This window comes from Cygnus atratus, chromosome 21 (assembly GCF_013377495.2).
Source record: "Cygnus atratus isolate AKBS03 ecotype Queensland, Australia chromosome 21, CAtr_DNAZoo_HiC_assembly, whole genome shotgun sequence".
Lineage (NCBI taxonomy): Eukaryota > Metazoa > Chordata > Aves > Anseriformes > Anatidae > Cygnus > Cygnus atratus.
Genome location: NC_066382.1, coordinates 3,002,318 through 3,022,913, shown reverse-complemented (window position 1 = coordinate 3,022,913; position 20,596 = coordinate 3,002,318). Strand labels below are relative to the sequence as shown.

General features: G+C 53.5%; 1 protein-coding gene across 1 annotated transcript in view; it reads right to left on the bottom strand.

Moving 5' to 3' along the window:
- The window catches only part of ACAP3 (ArfGAP with coiled-coil, ankyrin repeat and PH domains 3), a 59,693-nt gene that overhangs the window by 24,549 nt on the left and 14,548 nt on the right, over positions 1 to 20,596 (bottom strand). The window contains exons 2-9 of the mRNA XM_035557698.2: positions 17,911 to 17,968; positions 14,326 to 14,445; positions 13,761 to 13,814; positions 4,303 to 4,361; positions 2,418 to 2,601; positions 1,163 to 1,207; positions 628 to 723; positions 200 to 274 (exon numbers count right to left, since the gene is read on the bottom strand). Coding sequence (XP_035413591.1) covers positions 200 to 274; positions 628 to 723; positions 1,163 to 1,207; positions 2,418 to 2,601; positions 4,303 to 4,361; positions 13,761 to 13,814; positions 14,326 to 14,445; positions 17,911 to 17,968 — 691 coding nt within the window. The remainder of the gene's footprint in view (positions 1 to 199; positions 275 to 627; positions 724 to 1,162; positions 1,208 to 2,417; positions 2,602 to 4,302; positions 4,362 to 13,760; positions 13,815 to 14,325; positions 14,446 to 17,910; positions 17,969 to 20,596) is intronic.

The following is a 20,596-nucleotide window of genomic DNA, read 5'->3' as shown; positions in this document are numbered from 1 at the left end:
CTCCCAGAAGCAGTGCCGAGTCCTGCCCCCTCTCTCCCACAACCCTCCACATCACTTCGGTGCAGCGTGAGCTTCGCTGTGAATGAAGAAAGGGCCCTGCAGCAAGCCCTGTCCGTGCGTGCCAAGGGAATGCAGCCACGCATTCACCTCTTGGGTGATTTAGGAGGGACTCTGGCCAGGACTCAGCCGCAGGACTCACCCTCTGCTGTATCAGCGCGTGCTTATGCTCCATCTCCCTCTTCTCCACTGCAGAATCAATCACCAGCTGGTCGAGCTAAAGGTGGGGGGGAGAACACCAGGCAGTCAGGAAGGAGATTTATAAGCTGATGAATCCATTTCTGCTTCCCTGCTCTAGCGTTACACCTACCCTCCCCATGTTGTAAGTCCCCACGAGAGGAGAAAACTGTGTTGGGCTTCGTTTGGGTGCGCACTGCGAGTAACTGCAGCTGTCGGCTGCTAACTGTAGTGCTCAGCCCAGGGCGCAGCTCAAACAAGCACACGGCTTAGCGTGATGCTCTGACCACGCTCCCTGATTACCAGGTCCAGTAGCTGAATGGGAATGAGGACATCCTCTCAGGGCAGAGGGGAGGAAATAGACTGAGTCAGCCACAATTCCCTGTCTCTCACCTCTGTGGCAAGCTTCTTCATGTAGGGGTCCAGTTCATGGAGAAGACTGTAGCCCTGCTGGAAGAAGGTGTACTGGGCGTGCATGAAGGACAGCATCTGGAGAGAGGAACAAAAGCAAGGTCAGAACAGGCTCTGGAACAGCGTGAAGAGTCTTTATCCTTTATTTTCTGTTTAAAAAGCCCCTCAAGGCACAGCTCTAACACTTTCCTAAAGCAGCCTGCCCATTAGGTGACTCTCCCTCTTTCTTCCTCTCACAAATCGTTCCACAAGGCCACGCTTCCACATGCTCTGAGCACAAAGCACTAAAAGCAGCATCCTTCCCCCCCTGAAAGTCCCCTCCAGTTCTGGCCTGGGGAATTCTGCTCTGCTCCTTCACTCTCCCCTCTTGTTAGCATACCTGCAGCCCCCAAAACTGCCCCAGACAGCATCTCCATGGCAGACCAAGGAGATGCGACGCTGACCCGTGCAACCTGGAATGGAGAGGGCTGCCTTTCCCTGAGACACTGAGAGAAGCCACAGAAAACAGAGTCCTTACCGCATCCAGGATTTCAAACTTCTTCTTGGCCTGCAGGACGTTGATCTGTGAAGGGATCAAGATAAGACTCTCAGCATCAGCAGCATTAGGCAGTCCAACACGGGGATTTAAGCAGGAACAACTTGTTGCAATACCCCTAGCAGCAAACCCAACTATTCAAGTACCGTTACAGAAAATTAGCTCCTGAAAAGACAGTTCTTGCAAGTTCCAGGTGGAATAAAAAGTAAAAGAGCAGAGACGTTTTCTGATGGAGGCTCCTACTGACTGAGGTTACTGCTAGACCCACGGCTGTACACAGGCTGAAACCAGTGACCCCAGAGTGCAATTTGGTATCACATGGAGATGTTTAATCTACCAGGACATTGCTTTTATTTCCCTTAGCAGGCTGAGAGGTAGCGCTGTAGTATCATGGGCTTTTCCAATAACTATCGTGGAACCAGCCATGAAATTGTGGTGGGCCTATGTTCTCTGTGTGCACACCCTTTCCACACCCATTTTTCAGACAAAAGTGCCTGGCTGACTGTCAGAGCGTATGTGCCATCAGGCACTGCCTCATGATCAGACAGAGCATGTTGGCAGATGGTCTCTGGTTGGTGCTGCAGGAGTGACAGCTAGTGGAGACACACATGGATCAATATTAACACAGCTTGGCTGCTTAAAACGCCCACTGCCTGGAAGGACAGACCTGACACGAAGCCTGTGAACGATACAGAGAAAATCCTTCACCATTTCAGATGCAGCAAGTCTCCCACTGGGAAGAGGAATTTGGTCTAAGGCAGTATGTTTAATTTTTCTTACTGACAAGCGATTGAGTTTTCCCTTCCCATCTATGCTGTAGCATTTTTAGGAAGGAGAACACACACCTGTGGAGTCAGGTCAGTGCCATGCAAAGGCAGAAACATATATAAACGCATTTCAGCACTGACTCGTAGCATAACATAGGTTGGAAGAGACCTCCAGAAGTTATCTGCACCCCGTTCATAGACAACTACACCCGTGCCCTGCAACTGGAGCAAACCTTGACAGCTTCACACTCCCTCACACACCAGTCCCATAGACTCCCTGGCCCCTGAGGACAGAGTGCAAAACGTCCCATGAATTAGCAACCCCAAACCCTTCTGAATGCAGAGGTAAGGCCCCTTTTGTCCCCTGCCACCTGTCAATTTCTTCATTCCCTACAGCAGATTTAGCAGTTTGCCTGTGAGGTCTTGTTCTGCACTGAGAGGCGCAGACGGAGCCACGGGCAGACACCAACCTGCAACACGTAGTCCAGGGCCAGGTGCCGAAAGCACTTTCTGGTTATGGTCAGGGTGCCCGTTGCCTCCTCCACTTCGTGGGGCTTGTGCCGAGGTGCCTGGGCATTCTTTACCAGCGAAATCTCCATGTCTTCTCGTACCTTGTCAAACTGCTTCTTGGTTTCCTTGAACTTCCGGACGTCACTGGAACCCAAAGAAGTGGAGATGGTGGGAATCATTGTTACAGAGCAGCCAGAGCACTGCTGGGACAGCAGAGCAGGGAGAGGTGAGGCCAGGTTCACTGCGATCACTCAGAGATCTTGCTTCAAGAGTCATTGGCATGTTAACCCACCCCACCAAGTGCCACTGTGTCCAGCTGGACTGACTCCAGACTAATTCTGGACAGTCTTCAGAGAACTCAGCAAGGAAAGACACTGGGCTTTCCATGCTGCCTTCAAATCTTTACGGAAATCCTCCAAGGACAGCATCCAGAAAACCAGGCAAGACCACATCCAGCCCTACAGACAGTCCACGACTGCCCTCGGAATAAGCAGCGAGCAGAACATTTCAGAGCCTGCCTGTAGAAACTTCCTATTTCACGACGTGAAAAAGAATGAACCCAGCTACTTTTCAAATTCAGGACAGGGCATTCAACAAGGGCAACCAGGCCATTCAGGTGCATCTCTGGTCGATTCTGTCTTGTCTGACTAATTCCAGACATTTGACTCTTCCTTTTCCCCTTGTTTACTAGGCTCATTTAATAATATTTGCATATATATCTATATATTATCTATATCTATCTATTATTTATATATCTATACATTGTTATATACAATATGCAAATATTATTAAACAATATTTCATATTTATGGATCACCACGCAAGGGAACAGTTCCCATTGTTCCTTTATTCCCATCAAAATGGTCCCAGGTGTCAAAATTATTTCCCCAACCAAGGGCAGGAGCAGTGCGGAGATCCAGGCACCAGGGCCTGCAAGTGCAGAGGCTCAGGGGTACAAGTGGGGAAAAAGTTGCAAAGATGCAAAAAGGATGACAGCCCCAAACTGAAGGTGAAATTCCCCCTTCTGAGCGCCAGCCTCAAGCAGATTAAATCTGAGCTCATCAAATGATTATAGAGAAAGTGGGGGCAGGGTGAGTGCTAGGGAAGAAGACGGGGATGGGGAATGGGGGGGTCCGCTGGGGGCCCCCCTGCACCAAACCAGCCAGCTGTGAGGGATTCGGTCAGTTCCCAGTTCCCATGGAAACCAGCTCCTGCTTAGCTGGAGGCCTGGGCTGCCTCTGACCTACATTCAGCTGATTCGGGATCCCGCGCTGCACGTGGCACCTGCCCTGGGGAGAAGATGCTCTCAGAGGAAGCGTTTAACGCAGCGACGGCAAGGAAAGCCTGCTGAGACTCGATCAAAGGTCCCCATCCAAACTGGGAGCACGCACTGGGTTAAGCCACAAGTTAAATGCAGAATTTTCTCTAAGAGAACAGATGCAGAGCTGGCCCTGCTCTGCACAGATCTGAGCTCTGGGAGGTGTTTGACCTCTCGGCTCAGTGAGGGGAAGCAGAGGTGGGCTCCGCAGATGAATTCCGCCAGACTTTGGGATGCTGCTCTGATCTGCAAGTATCCTTCATGTCCTGCTTTAAATAGGACTTGGGAACAGGATAAATACATCTGGTTCGCAACAGAGCAACCAAATTATAACATAGCGAGATGACAGCAACAACCGTCCCACAAACAGGTCCTTTACTCTGCCCATCCGCGTCTCTTCTGCCCCAAGCAGAGCCTTCAGCAGCTGTGCAGAGGTTGTGTTCTCTCCGGTGCACACAGGAGAGGTGCAATAGAAGCTGAAGACCAAGCTAGGACCAAGCTAGGTCCAAGACAGGACACATACTCACTCTTTCACAAAGTTGTGCAGCTGCTGCCGGACAGACCTCTGAGCCTGGTCAAACAGGATCTAAAAAAAAAAAAAAAAAGGGAAAAGTGAGTGTTTGTAGGAGCAGCTGCCTTCAGTCCGTTTTGAAGTCTCTCCCAAGTCCCAGATTTCTGAATTTGCCAGAGGAGGGCACTGTCACCCCAAGGCTACGCTGCCCTGGGAAGAAGACAGGAACAACCTCTGAAGGTCCATCAAACCACATGCTGACAAACCTGGGTAAGAAGTCCAAGTATAAGAAGTCCAAGTATAAAAAGGGTTAGTTCCTACAAATCTTTTAAACTTCGTCTGTCCCTCACAAAAAAAAAAAAAACGAGACCATTTCTCTACACCCTCTGCCCATACCGTCTCCAGCCCTGCCCACCTTCAAGGGATGTTTCCCCCATTAGAAGCCACAACAGTGGGGTCTGCTCCGCTCCCTCCCATCCATCTCTCTGCTGGCCACGATTACAAGTAACTCCCCATTTCAGACAGGGCTCGGGATGCACGGCAGTCTGGCTAATTGGGAACAGAGGGACAGGCTCCCAGACCACACAACAACTCCACCACGGAGGGCACGACATCCCAGGGTTACAGGGAGAAGCCTTTGGCCAGGCTGCAGCTAGCAAGAGTGGCCCACAAAGAAGGGACAGGGACCCCGTTTCATTCCCCCGCCAGGAGCACAAGACCTGGGCCCTGGCCCAAACCTGAACGAAGCCCTGAAACGTCAGTGCTGGGGCCTGGCATTACAGCTGCTTGGCATGAGTAACCCTGCCTCGGTTGCTCCAACTTAGCATCGTGTCCTGGGCAGCCAGCTGAACCTAGGACACACAGCGATGATTGTGCCTTTGTTCTGAAAGGAACAGCACTTCCCGACCCAGCATTTGGCCTTGCTTCCTCTCCTTAAATGACCGAAGCCCTAACGCCCTCCGCCCCTCGGAGACATCAGGAGGATGGTTCTGTCCATCCTCATTCTGTACTGTGAGAAACTGTGATGGTTTCCTTGGGGAAGGGCTTTTTTTCCTGCCTTCACCCACTGCAGCACGGTCCATGCTCTCAGCCTGAGCAGTGCTCTGCCCATGACACCAGGACCTTACAAAAACACACAGATTTATTCCTTCGTACACGGATGCCCTCCCACCTAACATCTCCCATCAGGAGACGAGCAAGGCATGCTTTCGACGCGGTCCAGGTGCACCACTCCAACAGAAAGCACGGCACTGCGAGGTCTCAGCGCCTGCAGAGCCTCACGCAGATTCATTCCGTGTAGCGCTGCAGCCAAGGACAAAGCAAGAAACGCGCCAGGACTAGCTGAGCATAAACAGCCAGGAACGGCCTCTAAATGCGAACAGATGCAAAGCAAGGGGGAAAGAAAGAAAACCCGAAGACCACCCAGTTTTGCGTTTTCACCAGTGTAAATTATTCCCTCCTCTTGGCATCCATTTGCCCTCCCAGAAAGCGCTCCAAGAGCCCTTGGCCTGCAACGTTTCCCATGGAGCAGCTTCCCCGAGTGCCGTTCGTGCATCCACAACGCTTCCCTCTAACCCGTGACACCGCACAGGAGCGGGCAAACTGCAGGAAAGCCACCTGGCCTCCAGCGCACCTCCAGCTGGAGAGCTGCCGTCACTGGTTTCCACCAGGGTGACCAGGGAAAGAAGCATCCTGCGATACCAGCACCACTCTTATCGCTTCCTTAATTTCACCAGGGGAATATTTGCAAGCAGGTCCCTCCATCTGATTTCCAATGCAAAATAGACGGGGCTTTAAGACCTAGAATTTCAAATATAAAACCATTCCTTGGCTGATTCTCCTTTCCCAGACATACTTGGAACAAATCATTTGGGTTAAGATTTTCCAGACCAAAAACCACCCCACCCTCTCTCGCAGCTTCCACCAAGACACGAGAAGTCCAGCCTGTGACTCACGCACATCTGGGCTCGGGGAGGGTCAGCACGGAAGAGGGGAGTTAACCCAGCTCTCACCCAGCAGCAAGGGGCCGCGTCTTGCATTGCACTCCCCCAGCGTGAGCTTCTGAGGCAAGGGGATAAGAAATCCCGTATTTGCAGAGGGAGGAGGAATTTCCTACCCCCCAAAATGACAGTAAGCTCAGTGAGCCAGGCTTGCGTTCCTGCAACTGCAAACCCAAATCAAGATACAGAAGATGAGACACCCAAAGGGATGCTATTGCTATTTAATCCACTTTAATCCCAGCAGAGCCCACGAGAGAAGAGGAGCTCCCACCAGGCTCCAAGGCAAAGCAGGAGCTAAAAAGAACATGGGAGCACCTGCCCAGGGGCTGCTTCTCTCAGCACATACACCCCTGAAGCAGGACATCACAGCTGCACGAGGGAATGGGGCTTCAGCAGAGAATAAAGCAATGCATTTATGGTGAGAATCGCCAAAGAGAAGCATAAGCAGCAGGTCCAAGGCTAAGCCGGGAAGCCAGCCCATACATCAGGATCAGGCCCAGCAGTTACCAGACAGGTCCGTGGTGACGAGGCAGCATCACAGCAGAAATTTATGCTGTGAGTTGGGATGAAGATCACCAGGGTCCACAGCTAGGTATGGGCATGCTGAGAACCTGCATTCCTGCAGAAGAGCTCAAACCAGAGGGTGAAAACCCAGGGCTGAATTTATATGGAGCAGCTGGGGCTATGGGCAGAGGGTGTGGGAGAAGGCTCCAGGTGAGGCTGGGCAGGGCCATCAAGGCCTGTTAGAGCACTGAGAGCCACATCCCCAGATGAGATCAGGATCCTGAAGAGAACCGGCTATTTTCCTGCAAAAACCGGCCCTGGGTGATTAGATGGAGGGTGTGGAGCTTCCTTTGCAGCTGCCTGACACAGGGACAAAGGCGGCTCTCTCCTCCAGCTCCACCAATTCACCAGCCCAGCAGCAGGGGTAATGAACTGGGTGAGTCACGTTCTGCATCTCTCTCCCTCGTGGCCGGTCTGGAGGCCTCCTTCTGACACCAGCACTCCACAAACAGTCTGGGGCCTGATCCGTGTTTCAGTTCACCAGGTGCTGGCTGGCTGGTGGCCTGGGAATCAGAGCCTGATCCTTTTGCTTGGTCTCAGGGATGCTGACCCAGAAGTGTCCCGCAAAACAGGAGCACTGCAGTGTGCAAGAGAGGGTGGCAGCCGTGGCCAGGCTGGCAGAGCTCAGGAGGTTGTGTAGGGGGCTGTGGTTGTCGTCTGTCTCTGAGCATCTCCTGGGGAGCGAACGTGACCCTATGCCACAGAAGCTGATCACCCATTATCTTTACAACAGCCTCCAACCACCCGGATTTGGTGCTGCTCCTATTGACTCCAGTGGGAATAGCTTAAAGAGGTTGCATGCTCTGCTGCTGGGGGAACATCCTCTTCTCTTCCACCACCTAGCCTGCTGAAGAACTGCACAGAGGTTTTCCAGGACCCAGGTGCTTACTTGGCCTGTCCTGAGTCCAGGGTGTGCCTGAGAGAGCTTTGCAAAAAGCACGTAAACACCACTGCAGCTGCCTGAATAAAGCTCAGTGACGACATGTACGTTTTCCCCTGATTTCATATTCCCATAGTTTAATTCTCTTTCATTGCAGCTCTAGCAGCTGAATGTAGTAACCTACGGGGCAGGAGGGCCAGGCAGATTTTGAGCATCCTCTGTCTGCCAAGGGATGCTTGAGTGACTTTCATCCCTGTCTGGCTGTGTGACTTGGTGCTATGCCTCCTGAGCGATGGCACGCCAGATAAATGCCACCCATGAAGAGCTTCCACCTGTGATGCCTCTGTAATCCAGCTCACTTGAGGACTTGTGCTCTGGAAAACAAGCCACCAACACTACCTGTGGGATGTCAACACAGCCTGAGCCCAACTTCTGAACCGAGCTAAAGCTGAGTCTCTCTCACAAAAAGCTTAAAAGTTCCAAGTTTGTGCTTCAAGTTTGTGTTTCAATTCAAAGGAAGTTTGTTTCTGCCTTTCACATATTGTCAAAGCTGCTTCTCCCTTCTCCGAGCTAGAAAGTGGAGGTCCTAAGATACTGCAGAAACTTACAAAAACTTAACTTTCTGAAAGCCAGGATCCAGCGCTGGTACGGAGCTTCACGGGGTTGCAGGTCACTAGGTTTTAGGACTAGTGCAATGTCACTGTGCTGGGGACACGACGGCACCTACTGCGAAGCCCCGAGATGACAAAAAGCACCTCCCCTTGCCAGAGATTCTGCATCCACAAATGACATCCCTTACTGGGGTACCTTGGTGCACCCGGACCCTTCCCAAGTGTTAGCAGAAAGTGCAGGCGGTGTTCTCCCAGCCCCGGGCAGCCCGGGAGCTCTCTGCTTTCACTTTCCTCTTCCTTCCCCCAAACTCCACCGCTACCCTCCACCCACCTCTGCCTCCCTGACTCATCGCAGCCTGGGTGGCTTTTCTTCTCATCGGCAGGAAACGCCTCCTGGCTCGCCCAGCACAGCCAAACCCCCCCCTGCAAGCTGCTCCTGCTCCTGCTGGAGGATCCCCGCGCCGTGGCTGCGGCGGTTTGGGGCAGGCAGGGATGCTCAGGTCTCAGTGAGGCTGCCTGGAGCAGTACCGGTGAGGGCAGCGTTCACATTGCATCTTCTGAGCCAGAAAATACCTGGTGCTGCTGAAGCTGCGCTTAAGGGGCTCAGCCGGAGCCATCTCACAACATTTTCACCCGCCTCCTTTTGCTTTTCTTGTCTTGCTGATCAGACAGAGAGAGGGAACCGCGCGGGAAGGAGCAGAAAGAAAGCGCAGACAGGGAGGGCTGTCAGAAAGCAGGCGTGGAGGCAGGCTGGCAGAGCCCCGCTGCCAGAGAGATTACAGGGAGGGAGGCTTTGTAGGTGGGGGCTGCTCGAGGATTTTCTGTGTTTTGATTTTTACTGACTTTTCTCAGTGAAAAGTTCATTTTTTTCCCCTAACTATTTTTCCACCTTTTTTAACCAGCCCTAGTAGCAAGACACAACCCCTTCCCCGCACACGGCTCCCGTGTCCTACACGGTCTGGTTATCCAGCAGCGGGCCATGTAAGTGCAGTTAGCCGCATTATTTCATGCCTCTGATATTAATACTACTTTGGAATGTGGAATATTAACACCGAATGCTCCGAGATGCTTTTGCAAGGCCTTGAAATGGCCCAAGAGGCTTCATGGAATGAAACTGCTCTTGTGAATGGAAATGTCACTGGGAGTATCCCTTTCGGGAGGCTCCTTCCACGTTTGCCTGCAACCCTGGCAGCGATTCCCTCAGTAAATCTTTCTCACTGGTTCTGGTGACTCAGGCCCTTCCCCTGGGCTTGGGCTGCCCCTAGGAATTCCCTAGGACAAGCTAGTCCAGAGGAATCCAGTGAACATCTCCTCCCTTCCCCACAGGCTACAGAGGGCTGCCCTGAGTACAAAAGACTCCACAAAAACTCCTAAGTGAAGAAGAAGAGAATAAACCGATGGCATCACGGGAGTCCCACGTTCCCGAAATAGAAAGGAATTTTTCCGGTGTAAATAGCCAGGTGACCCTCAGGAAGGAAACGTGCCCCCAGAAGGAAGGCAAAACAACACCCGGGGACACCTGCCACAGTTCCTTTCTGCCCCGAGGTGCTTTCAACCCAAGCACGTGAGTAGGAAATCCTCCAACTCACCAGCACACAGCCCCCTGCTCCTTCCTCCAGGTAACAGCAATCAGTAATTAGTAGTAAAAACCCTCGCGCCATCCCATTTCACATCGGATTTCACCTCCCCAGGGAAAGCCATTCCGACAGGGCTGACCTGATGTGCCACGTGCCGAGGCTGCGCTGCGGACCCCGATATTTCCTTCCGAGGCACGTGCAGGGCAGTGGGCTGCTGGCAAAGCTCCCTCCCTCGGGCAGAGACGCACTTCGGTGCAGCCCCACACTCTTGCCCATGCATAACCTGCAGCCTCCCCTTCCTCAGCTCCTCCAGGTGGGTGCTGACAGCTTTGAACTACCCGCACGTTGGGTATCTCTGATCTCTTTTAATCCGGCCAGCAAGCACCAATCCACTCCAAGTCTATGGTTTAACAGATTTTGGCAATGGGGTGAAAACCCCCATGGGTTTCTGCACTGCTGTAAATACAAACACCCGCTCCTGGCCTCAAAATGGAAGTCCAGTGGCGCAGAATTATAAGGTATTGCTCTGGACCTGGTGGCAATTTCATGCTGCTTTACCTACGGGGAGATCTTGTTACACTCAGGTACTTAATTACATTCATCAAACTCTGCAAAAAGAGGGAAAGCTGTTTTCTCACAGGTAATAGGCTGGCAGATCGCTAAAGCTTTTCAACCCGTTTTGTGTTTTGGGGAAGGGTGATAAGGAAGAAGGAGGCAAGCACACAAACACACAGGTTTTGGAGCTGCGAGCACAGCATCTGTCTGTAGACAAGCAAGAAGCTTTTCCAGCACAGAAGAGCTTGGCAAGGCACAGTCAGAATTTATTGACTGCGGTGTGGTATGTAGTGAGGAGGAGGGCTCACGTGGGAGACCTCAGGCCCTCGAGCAAAATTCCAGTTCATGCCGCTCAGGCTCCTGAAAAAGGACAGGGTTCGCTCCGGCGAGCCGCGCGGGAATGGTGCTGCGAGGCTCTGGCACCCCCGTCTGCCACCCACTGCTCAAACATCTCACCGAGGTAGCTGGGAACGTGTTCCCTGTCACAGATCGTGCACCTCCAGCCCACGTGGGGAAGCTCTCCTGGCGGGGTGGTGTGCTCCCGCATCCTTCAGCAGCTCGGCTGGGCCCCGTGCTGCAAGGACCGTGCTTGGCGGCGAGCGCAGGGGAGTTTCTGCACCGTGTCAGCTCCTCTCGTGTGGCTGAGCACAACCTGAATCCCAGCACCTCTAATCTCAGGATTAAACCTGTCCTCTTCACCCTCCGTCTGCCTGCTTTCCTTGCCTTCACACCTTTTTATTTTTGGGGCAAAAAATCCACTACCTGAGGCGTTGCTTCACCTTCGACAATCCTGATATTTCCCTGGCACGCGTTAGCAGAGCCTCTGTGTGTCCTCCCAGCAGCTCCTCCGGGGCAGGCAAGCACCTGAAATGCTTTTTGCACGTATGGAAACTGAGGCCCAAAGGTACCACAGCCCAGCTGAGCTTTCTAATTCCTGCACGTGCCTCGACGTGGCTAAGAGCACAAAGAGGCACAGGACACCGACTCCAGCTCCTCTGAACTCAACTCGCTCTTTTGTCGTTTGTCTCCAAAGGCTGCTTTGATGTTTTTCCTCTTTGTGCATTAAAAGGACGGTGGAAATGCTCTGTGTGTTCATCTGCTGCACTCAAGAGGGTTTTATGCTTGGATTTTGCTGAACTAGAAGCAGGATATCTCCTGGCCCAGTGCTCTAGCAATAAAATTATAGAACAAGCTTTTTTTTCAACCGATTTTTTGGGACATTTTCCCTTCTTTTTAACTTGTTCCAGCTGTACGTACTGCCCTGGCCACATGCCTAGATTAAGCACTGACAACTGCTTCATAGCTGAGCTCCTCAGACACGGATGAGCCAAGATACACACACACACGCACACGCACGCACACACACACACACAGAGGAGACGGCAGAAGGCACTAAAAATAACTCTGCTAATTGAGCAGCCGTCGGCCGAGAGGGCGGAAGATGCAGCAGTCACTCCAAAGCCATTTCCTGGAGAGGGACTGACACTGCCGAGCAGCCAGGGGAGGAGGATGCTCCCCAAAGGCCGGGGGGAGGGAGGGCTGAAGCACGTTTCCCCTTATCCCTGCAGCTGGTGGCAGGGAAATATCGCCTTTTACAGCCCCTGACTCACTTGCAGCGGGGAGCTCACCCCTGCGGACCAGGGTGGGGGGCATGGGAAGGTTTACACCGCATCAGCTGGGGATTTGGCAGCCCCGGGAAGAGTCCTTCTGCTTCTTAGTTGGCTGAGGCAAGAGCAATCCCCGAAGTGCCACTCTTGGCAGCGAGCAGGGATCCAGGGGAAGCCGTGCAGCTGGCGCAGGGGAGCCTGCAGGCAGCGGTCGGCATCCAGAGCCTGCTGGCTGGGGCTGCTGCCTCCAGCCTGGGCTGCGCACACCCCCCAGCCAGCCCCCGGCAGTGCAGCTGCAAAATGATCCCGGGAACGGAGGGGCAAGTGCCGGGGGGCTCACGTCCTCCCTGGTGGAAAGGCCTTACCTCTTCAGAGGGAAATTTAGCAGCATCAGAGAAGCAGGGTTTGACTTCTTCTGCTTGGACATAATCACCCCTTTTTGCTGACGCTCACCCTGGTTTATTCGACCTCCCCTCCCCACCAGCACTGCAGGACAGCTGTTTGTTCCCAACTGCTGACGGTCCTCAGAGAGCCACGTGTGCAGCACCTCTTTTTCCCCGTCATTTTTCACTAGGAGACAGTCTTCCCACCTGCTTCATGAAATAATTACGTGGACTTGATGCAGCTTCTCCTCCAGCTGCGCGGGGTTAGCCTGCATCCCAAACGCAAGCACCGTGCCTAATGCCCTGCGACAGGGCTATCGTGGCGTGCAAGTGGGTCAGTCCAGTGCTGGCACCCTGAAGCTTCCTTCGCTTTAAAGCACGTGTGCTTCAAATTCTGACCGAGTTACAGCCTTAAACACTGTGGTTCTGGCATGGAGCCACCACGGATGAAGAACCTTCCTCTTCCACGAGGCTTACAGATGCCACGGCTGGATGTCTGGGGGGGCAGATTCTAGCTCAGCCATTGTCTGGACGTTTCCTTCCTTTCGGTTTACCGTGGCATTAATATGTCCTGTGCTATCCTTAAGCACAGAGCTGCACCCAGCTCCCCAGGCCTGCTCACGGCACCAGCTAACAAAGCAGTCCTTCAGCTCCAACCCATTCACAGCCTTGCCGGTGTCCAAGTGACACAGAGCTGAACGGGAGGCTCCAGAGCGTGTTCCACACCTGCGGCAAGCAGGCTGTACGTGCAAGCTGTTCGTAGCTGAAGTCCTGAGTTACCAGAGCCCCTCAGGACCCTGCCACATTACAAATTCTTGTGCTATCCACAAAGAACAAGTCATCTGCACTGCAGGACTTTGTGAGCTCTCACTTTCCTTCGATGAAGGGGGCTCCAGCCTCATCTCTCTATATACTGGTTGCCCATCCTTGATCTGAAATGAACCAAAAGGCAGCCGTGCAAAGCTGCACGTGTCCTCTCATTAAGTGGCACCTGCTCTGCAAGCCCGTGGAAATCCAGTTTCCTAGAGCACAGGATGTGCCAGTGTTGATCACCCATGAGCTCTACCAGGCTCACAGCTCATCCCATTCAACACTGCTGCAAGAGACAACATCTCCCGGCCCTTCGCAGCTCTCTTGGCTACCCAACGTGCAGGGCAGGGACCCTGACAGACACTGCCTTCACGGATCCCACCTTTGTGCAGAGCCAAGTAAGCCAACCCCAGGAGACAGCTAATCAGGGCCTGGGGTGAGAGGTTGCCATCAGCACACAAAGAGATAAGAGGAAGCGGTGACTTACCATGTGGTAGTTGATCATTTCCTGCAGACTGTCTCCAAATTTGTCGAGGCACTCCTGCAAAAGAAAGGTAAAGAGAACTGGCAGTGAATAGGAGCAGCTGCCCTGCATCCCCAGGGGCTCAGTGGGCTGTGAGGGACTCGCTTGAAGCCACTGAAGAGCCACTCTGTCACTTGGCAAGGTGTTCCAATAACCATCTGGCATGGAAGCCACAGGCTCCCCGTCCTTTCCAGGTTAGCGCTCAAACCACCACGCCAGTTGTTTCTTCCACAGGCTGGTTACCTGTGCTTCCTAAATAACCGATGCTTACTGACCCAGATTGCAATTACTTTGCCAGCACTGCGGCTTCTTAAAAGTTCAGCTCTCCCTGCAGATGATGAATGTCACTCTGATCCTCAGCACTGCACTACCAGAGGGTCTCTGCTTTCCTCCAAATACAAAATCTCATGCTAAATGGCTATTTAAATAGTACAGAGGTCTTGGACATACAGTCCATGCACAGCACCCCGAAGCTCAATGCTCCCCGGCCCTCGCTGTGTCCCATCCTCCGTCCCGCAGGACGACTTACCGAAATCATTTCATCCTTCTTGCACTGCTGCGACAAGTCCCGGACTCCGCTGACAAAGTGCTTGTTTGTGGTGATGTAGGCCTTGCCTGCTTCAATCATCCCACTGCATAGCTTCACCAGCTGCACGAGGAGAGAGCAGAGAGGCAGATGACACAAACTGCAGCCAGGCTGGGCTTCGTCTGCACCAGCACCGTGGCGCAAGACCTTCAGGACAGGATGCTGCTCAGGTTACTGCTGTGGCTACACGAGCTACCCCGACTGCACGGGGCAGAAATGGGGATGCACACCTCATTTCTCAGGGTACGTCGTGCTGTCAGACAGCCCTGAAAGGGGCCGTGTTCTCAGGAACATGGTGTTGACAGCAGTAAGCAAGCCACGCGCTCCAGTTCCCATCACCACCCGTGTTATGACCCCAGTGAAGCTCCCTGGAACAAAATGGGGCAGCTTCCTCATTTTGGAAGAGGCTTGCTGCAGCACGGGCATACATCTCCAGGGAGCCCTGATTAACTTGTGATAATTTAACAGCTGCCGGGAACATTCCCAGACATCCTGGCCACAGCAAACTGCCTCTGCAGGCCTGGAACTGGCTGGAAAGGCTGCAGCATCCTGGCCTTTGGCATATCATTCACCCAAAGCTCCTTGTAAAAGGTTAAGTGAAACAAGAGACACCTATAAACCAAAGGCCCAGGAGACTTGCAACTTAAGGATGGCCACAGAGCATTTCTTTAAATCATCACGGTTCCAGACTTTTTAACTTAGTGAAAAACTTTAGCTACTGACAACGACCAACACTTGGAACTGAAGCTTTCCATTCTCACAGTCCAGGAGCTTTTAGGGATGTTAATCTTAGTAGGGATCAATGGCTTTAGAAATCTCCCCCTGCCAGCCAGCCTCCCCCCAGGCTGGCAGTGAGGAGCGCTCAAGTTCGCCTCGCTGGCAACGGGTGAACTGATGTGGGCTCGGCGCTCTTTTTATGCAGCCACCAGGCTCTGGGGTGTGTGCTGAGTCACGTTTATACACGTGCATCGCAGAACAAGCCTGTTTGCCTCTCCCTGCAGTTCTGCGAGGATTTAACTGAATATACAAAGCCACACAGGGTACGGCTGTGTACACGCAGGGTGTGCAGACCTCGCCCTTTCACACTCGCAGGCTCCCCTGTCCACGCAGTTTGACAGAAGAGCACTGGCAGCCAGCAGACTCGCACTATCCCATCCAAGCCCAGAGGAGGAGGGCGAATAGACACAGCTCCTGTCACATCTGGAGCCCAGATGGACACTAGGGGTTTGGACAGATCCTCTGGAAAGGAAATCCAGCTTATTCTGCAACGTGGCGGTTTCTACAATACCTCTGTGCAACCGCTTGTGGCCAAGGCTGCGTTACTGGTAGCTGAAGGCCATTCAGCACAAGCACACTTTGCAATCGCATTTCCTAGCCCCCGAAAAACTCCTGGAACATCAGAGAGCTTGGGCAGCGTTGGTAGGAAGCGCGTCTGTGACAGTGGTAGGAAAACCTGAAGTCACTCTAGCTGAGGGAAGAAAGCAGCCGTGTCTGGACGTTATTGGAAATCTCCCTTTCTGCCTGTGGCTGCAAAGTAACGAAATCTCAAAAAAAAAAAAAAAAAAAAAGCACAGGAAGTTCAGAAAGTGCAGTAAAAAAATCTTAAGAGTCGGATTTTTAATTTCTCCCTGCGCTGATCAGCATTCTGTTCCCTCAGCCTCCCAAGGGGAGCAGTGATGGCTTTGCAGATGGGAGAAAACGAAGGAAATCTCTTTGAAACAGCACCCAGCCCAGATACTTGGTGTTCCCCTTGATGAGTCAGTTACGCTGCCCTTTACCTGCATTTTAAACAGGTGCTAAAAGGCCGATCATTTATAAACTACCTGCTAGAGGCCCAGTAGAAGGCAGAGACGCAGGGTAGGTCCCTGCAGTTCGCTGCTCTCCCGCGGTACCACCGAGCAGCATCCCCGCCAAGCCCCACGGGGGCTGCCCCGGGCACGCACCCAGCGGGTGCGCAGGAGGGGACCTGGGCCGGCCAGGGCTGATTTATTATCAGTGGGGATGGCCGAATCTTGTCCAAAGTCACTTCCAGAGAAACGAATTTGAACTCCAGCGGCTTTTCAGATACAAACTCCAGCCTCACTCGCCCTGCTCCCAGGCCTTCTGCCTGCTTGCCTTGCAGCAGACAGGGGAACGACGCGAACGACCAGAAGGGCACGTCCACCCACTTTGCACGACCACAATATCACCGTAGCTGCTGTCAGGGGAAGACCAAAATCGCACGTGTCTGTTGCTTTAACGCAGCCCTCACCCAAAGGAGCTCAAATCGATCGGCAGCAAAGCACCGAGCAGCCCAGAGGGGAGAGCCCCGCGCAGCTCCTGTGCCCGCAGCCTGCTCTCCTCGCCCCAGGCTGGTCCCCGGCACCCCAACTGCCCGACCTCGGGGGCGCTGACAGCAGTCGTGCTTCAATCAGAGCACGTTGTGCTCCCCCGTGCTTCGTCCTGAGAGCCTCAGGCTTGTCACAGAGGGAAACAGACAGCCTAAATCCCTTTGCAGCCTTCACCAGCGAGACTAGTTAGCTCGTGCCTATTTCTAACAGCTGAAGTAGTAAATAGGTTTTATAGGAAACGGGTTTGCCTAGGGCTTGTGACTTCAACAAAGCCCATTTTTCTATCAGACACGGGATTTTTCTCCCTTGCTAGCTTTGGGAAATCTCACAGAGAAAAAGCCAACAGCTCTTCTGGCTCCTCCTCTTCATTTCTCTGTTCTCATTGAGAAACAACTTGGCCGATGTCTCAGATGTCAGGATGAGCTGGGGCAGAGGAGCCACCAAAAAGCCTCCGACTCCGATCCACGCCACCTCAGCACTCCCTGCCCTGCTGTCCCCTCGTCCTCAAGGCTTAGAAGCGAGGGACACCCTTTGCCCAGCTCCCTGCAACATCTGCGGGATCCACCCTCACTGTGTCCCTCGCCATGAACGCCAATCCCAGCAGCCAGAAGATGAACGCCGAGCACACCCCACCTTCCGAGAATCTGTAATTAACATTTCAGTGCAATGCCCTTTTGTTATCTGCAAGCCATAATTACAGATGCACAGTTACACAGCAACAAGCCAGCACTGGGGCACGACGGGCTAGAAAAGGAGGCAGGGAAAGGAGGGTAATAACGCTGTCAAGGAGGGCGACGAGGCCAGGAAGCAAGGATGGGATTTCGGAGGCCAGGATTAAGGTCTAATCACACCCTGCAAGGTGCAGCGATATTGCAATAAAATGAAGGGCTGGGCTCTACAGTAACAGCTCCCACTACAAGACAAGGCCATTTTTTTTCTCTGTTAATAGCAGGGAAGGCCACCAAGCAGCATCGGGAGCCCAAGTCTGGACCTCCTGTCCCGACAGCTTTGGCTATCACGAAGGAGCCCTGACAGGCGCCAGTCAGTAGAGGGAGACATGGTCCTGTGCACAAGCTCAGTGTATTTCACATCAGTTTCCTGGCAGCCTGTGTTGGGCTCCCTTTTCAGAGGCTGGTGGGGCCACATTCCCAAGCAGGAACCCATCAGCGCCACTTCAAACCAACGTGCTCCATCTTACCTTGTCAAGCTTCGCTTCTATCTCCACCACATCTGTTTCCACTTCATCGATGGTCGCCCTGCAACGAGAGCAGCAAAAAGAAATAATTAATTGGTTGCTTGTAATGACTGGGAGAGAAGCCAAGGCGTCCCAGAAAAGGAAAGATCCGAGGGCCTGACGTATGTGTGTTGGTGGGTGACGGGAGGAGGGGTTCACACGTCCCACTTCGGTTTTTCCTGCTGCTCCATAAGCTCGGGACTTACTTCTAGGAAGCAGGATCCCACCTGGCGGAGAACGAATTCCTCGGGGCTGACCAAAGGGATGGAGATGATGCTATCTTCTGCCAGCGCCACGGGGCCATTCAGGTGTGCTGCAATAGTCTTGTTCCGATTCTGCAGGCACTGTTAATTGGCAGGCCCAAACTGCTTGCCTCCCTACCACCGAAATGGATTTTCTGGGCTACGATTGTGCCTGAAGTGCGGCCACCCGGCGAGTTTTGTCCCTTGAGCCTCAGGAGCCACCACTCGAGCAGAAACCCCTCTCGGCCCTGCTGTCATGGAACACCCCAAGTCCCTCTCCCACACACGTGGCTCTCTGGTCGCGTCCGGATAGATCTGCCCCGCGATTATCCGCTCGGTTTTCTCTCCGCGTCGCTGGACAGATGTGACAGTAAGAGGCTGGTGGGATCCAGCTGCAAAGGTCACCGGGCCTCCCCCCCCGAGTGAAAGGCGAACATGACATCAGCCATTTACAAAAACCATTCCCAGCCTGAGCCGTGCGCTGTGAAACGAGTTTCTTTGAGGCCGGCATCCCGCGCTGCGAACCCCCGAGCGCTCCCTCGCAGAGCTGCTCGCTGCTGAGCTGCGCCGAGGCTTGGACAGCTCTTGCTTTAACCGCACACCTGGCAATGCGGCGAGCCTCACACCGCCCCCGTGCACCAAGGATACACGAGCCAAATTCCACCGCAAGCAGCTTCTGAAGCTTGTGGGCTCGGAATTTGAAATGTTGGCTCCTGAAATCTTACGCTCAGGCTTTGAAAAAACCCGGCGCTGAGCATTTGCCAGGTGAAAGAAGAGAGAGGGGAGGGAGGTGATTGAGAGCCGCGTGAATCGACGCTGCTAGCGCAGCGAAAGGATAGGATGCTCGCGCACCAAAGGGAACAGCAAAAGTCCTGAGGAGCCGCTGGAGTATACAGGAACCCCGCGCCTGGTGGTGCCTGCAGTCAGTAAGGGAGTGAGGAAGGCAGTGACTGTCCTCACTAAGGGATGTGCTTCCAAGAGAAAGGAGAATAAATTTGAGAAGAAAGCCCCAGAGGTCACAAAGCTGGGGGGAAAAAAAGCCGAAGTGGAAACTCCAAGCTGAGGGAGGGTTCAGGCCAGCAGCACGGCACCTGCACGTCCCTTACCAAGCTTACAGCTGACCAGACCCGCACAGCACACTCCGTAACATCCATCCCAAGCGTTCCTCAACAGGAAACGTTTCTAATACCTTCCACAGGTGAGCGCAGTCCCCATCTGTCAGCTCCGAGGCAGCCAACGTTTCCTACAGTCCCGAGAAATCCGGGTGGGACCGAGGAGCGAGCCTGCCCTCGCGCAGGACCGGAGCGGGGCAGAAGGCCAGGTGTTGTCAGCTCCTCCCCTAGCACCCATGAGATCTTTGGCATTTTCAGATAAAGAGCACGTGAGAGAGCAGCTCTTCTACCCACGAGCACCCTCCAGGGCTTCATGTGGCTTGTGAGCAGCTAGCTGACTGGGACGTCTCGCATCACGCGCTGATCAGTGACAGCAAAGGCCCGCTGATGTCACACGGCCACGGGCGCTGCGCTCCCTGCATGCCTCGCGTGGCACGCACGTGATAACACATGAGGGCAGAGCCTCCCTTCTTTCCACAAGGGAGGCTGAAGCGGAAAGCAGGGAGGTGTGCTGCTCCTAAATTACCCGCGACGTACTTCAGTGAGAACACCGAAGCCCTGCCAAAGCCGCGCGAGGAAAGGACGTGGCTCTGCTCCCCGCATCCAAGAGCCCTGGATTCATCTCGCCGAGTGATGCTCGCTACGTCTCAGCCCAAGCCAAGCATCAAATCCAGCGGAAGCACACGAGGTTATTAATCACCGCTGCATATTACAGAAGACAGCTTGGGATCTGCTTTCGTTCAAAAATACCGGATGCAAGAAACGCGGCTGCTGCCTACGATCGGCTCCTCTGCTTCCTGCTGCGCCGTGAGACGTACTTACAAAGCCCGCTACCTGCTGAGCACTTCACGGAGCATTCGTTACACCTTCCCCAGCCCCAGCCACGGGGCTCTGAAGCTGCACTGATACAGCGGGGCTGTCCGGGAGCTGCCCCCTGGCCTTCTGCTGTACCTCTGAGGAAGCTGGCAAGAAAAAAGCGCAGAGCAGGTGAGACAGCAAGAAACTGCAGGTTGAAAACGGCCCTTTGCAGCTGCAGGGCTCGCGGGTGCGCTTGTGCAAAGGGAGGGAACTGCTTGCTGTGGCTTTACAAGTGTAATTTTCTGTGATAGCAGCAGAAACACCAAGTAAAGTGCATCTGTTTCATTTCCTCCACTTCGTTTTTTTAAGCACGAGCTCTGTCTTGGGATGACAGCACAATGCCAGCCTTTGCTGTCTGCAACCACCTCTCCGTTCCACCGGGGACGCTCAGGAAAGAAGTTAACGTGCCAAGCACATTATGGAAAATCACGAATGCAG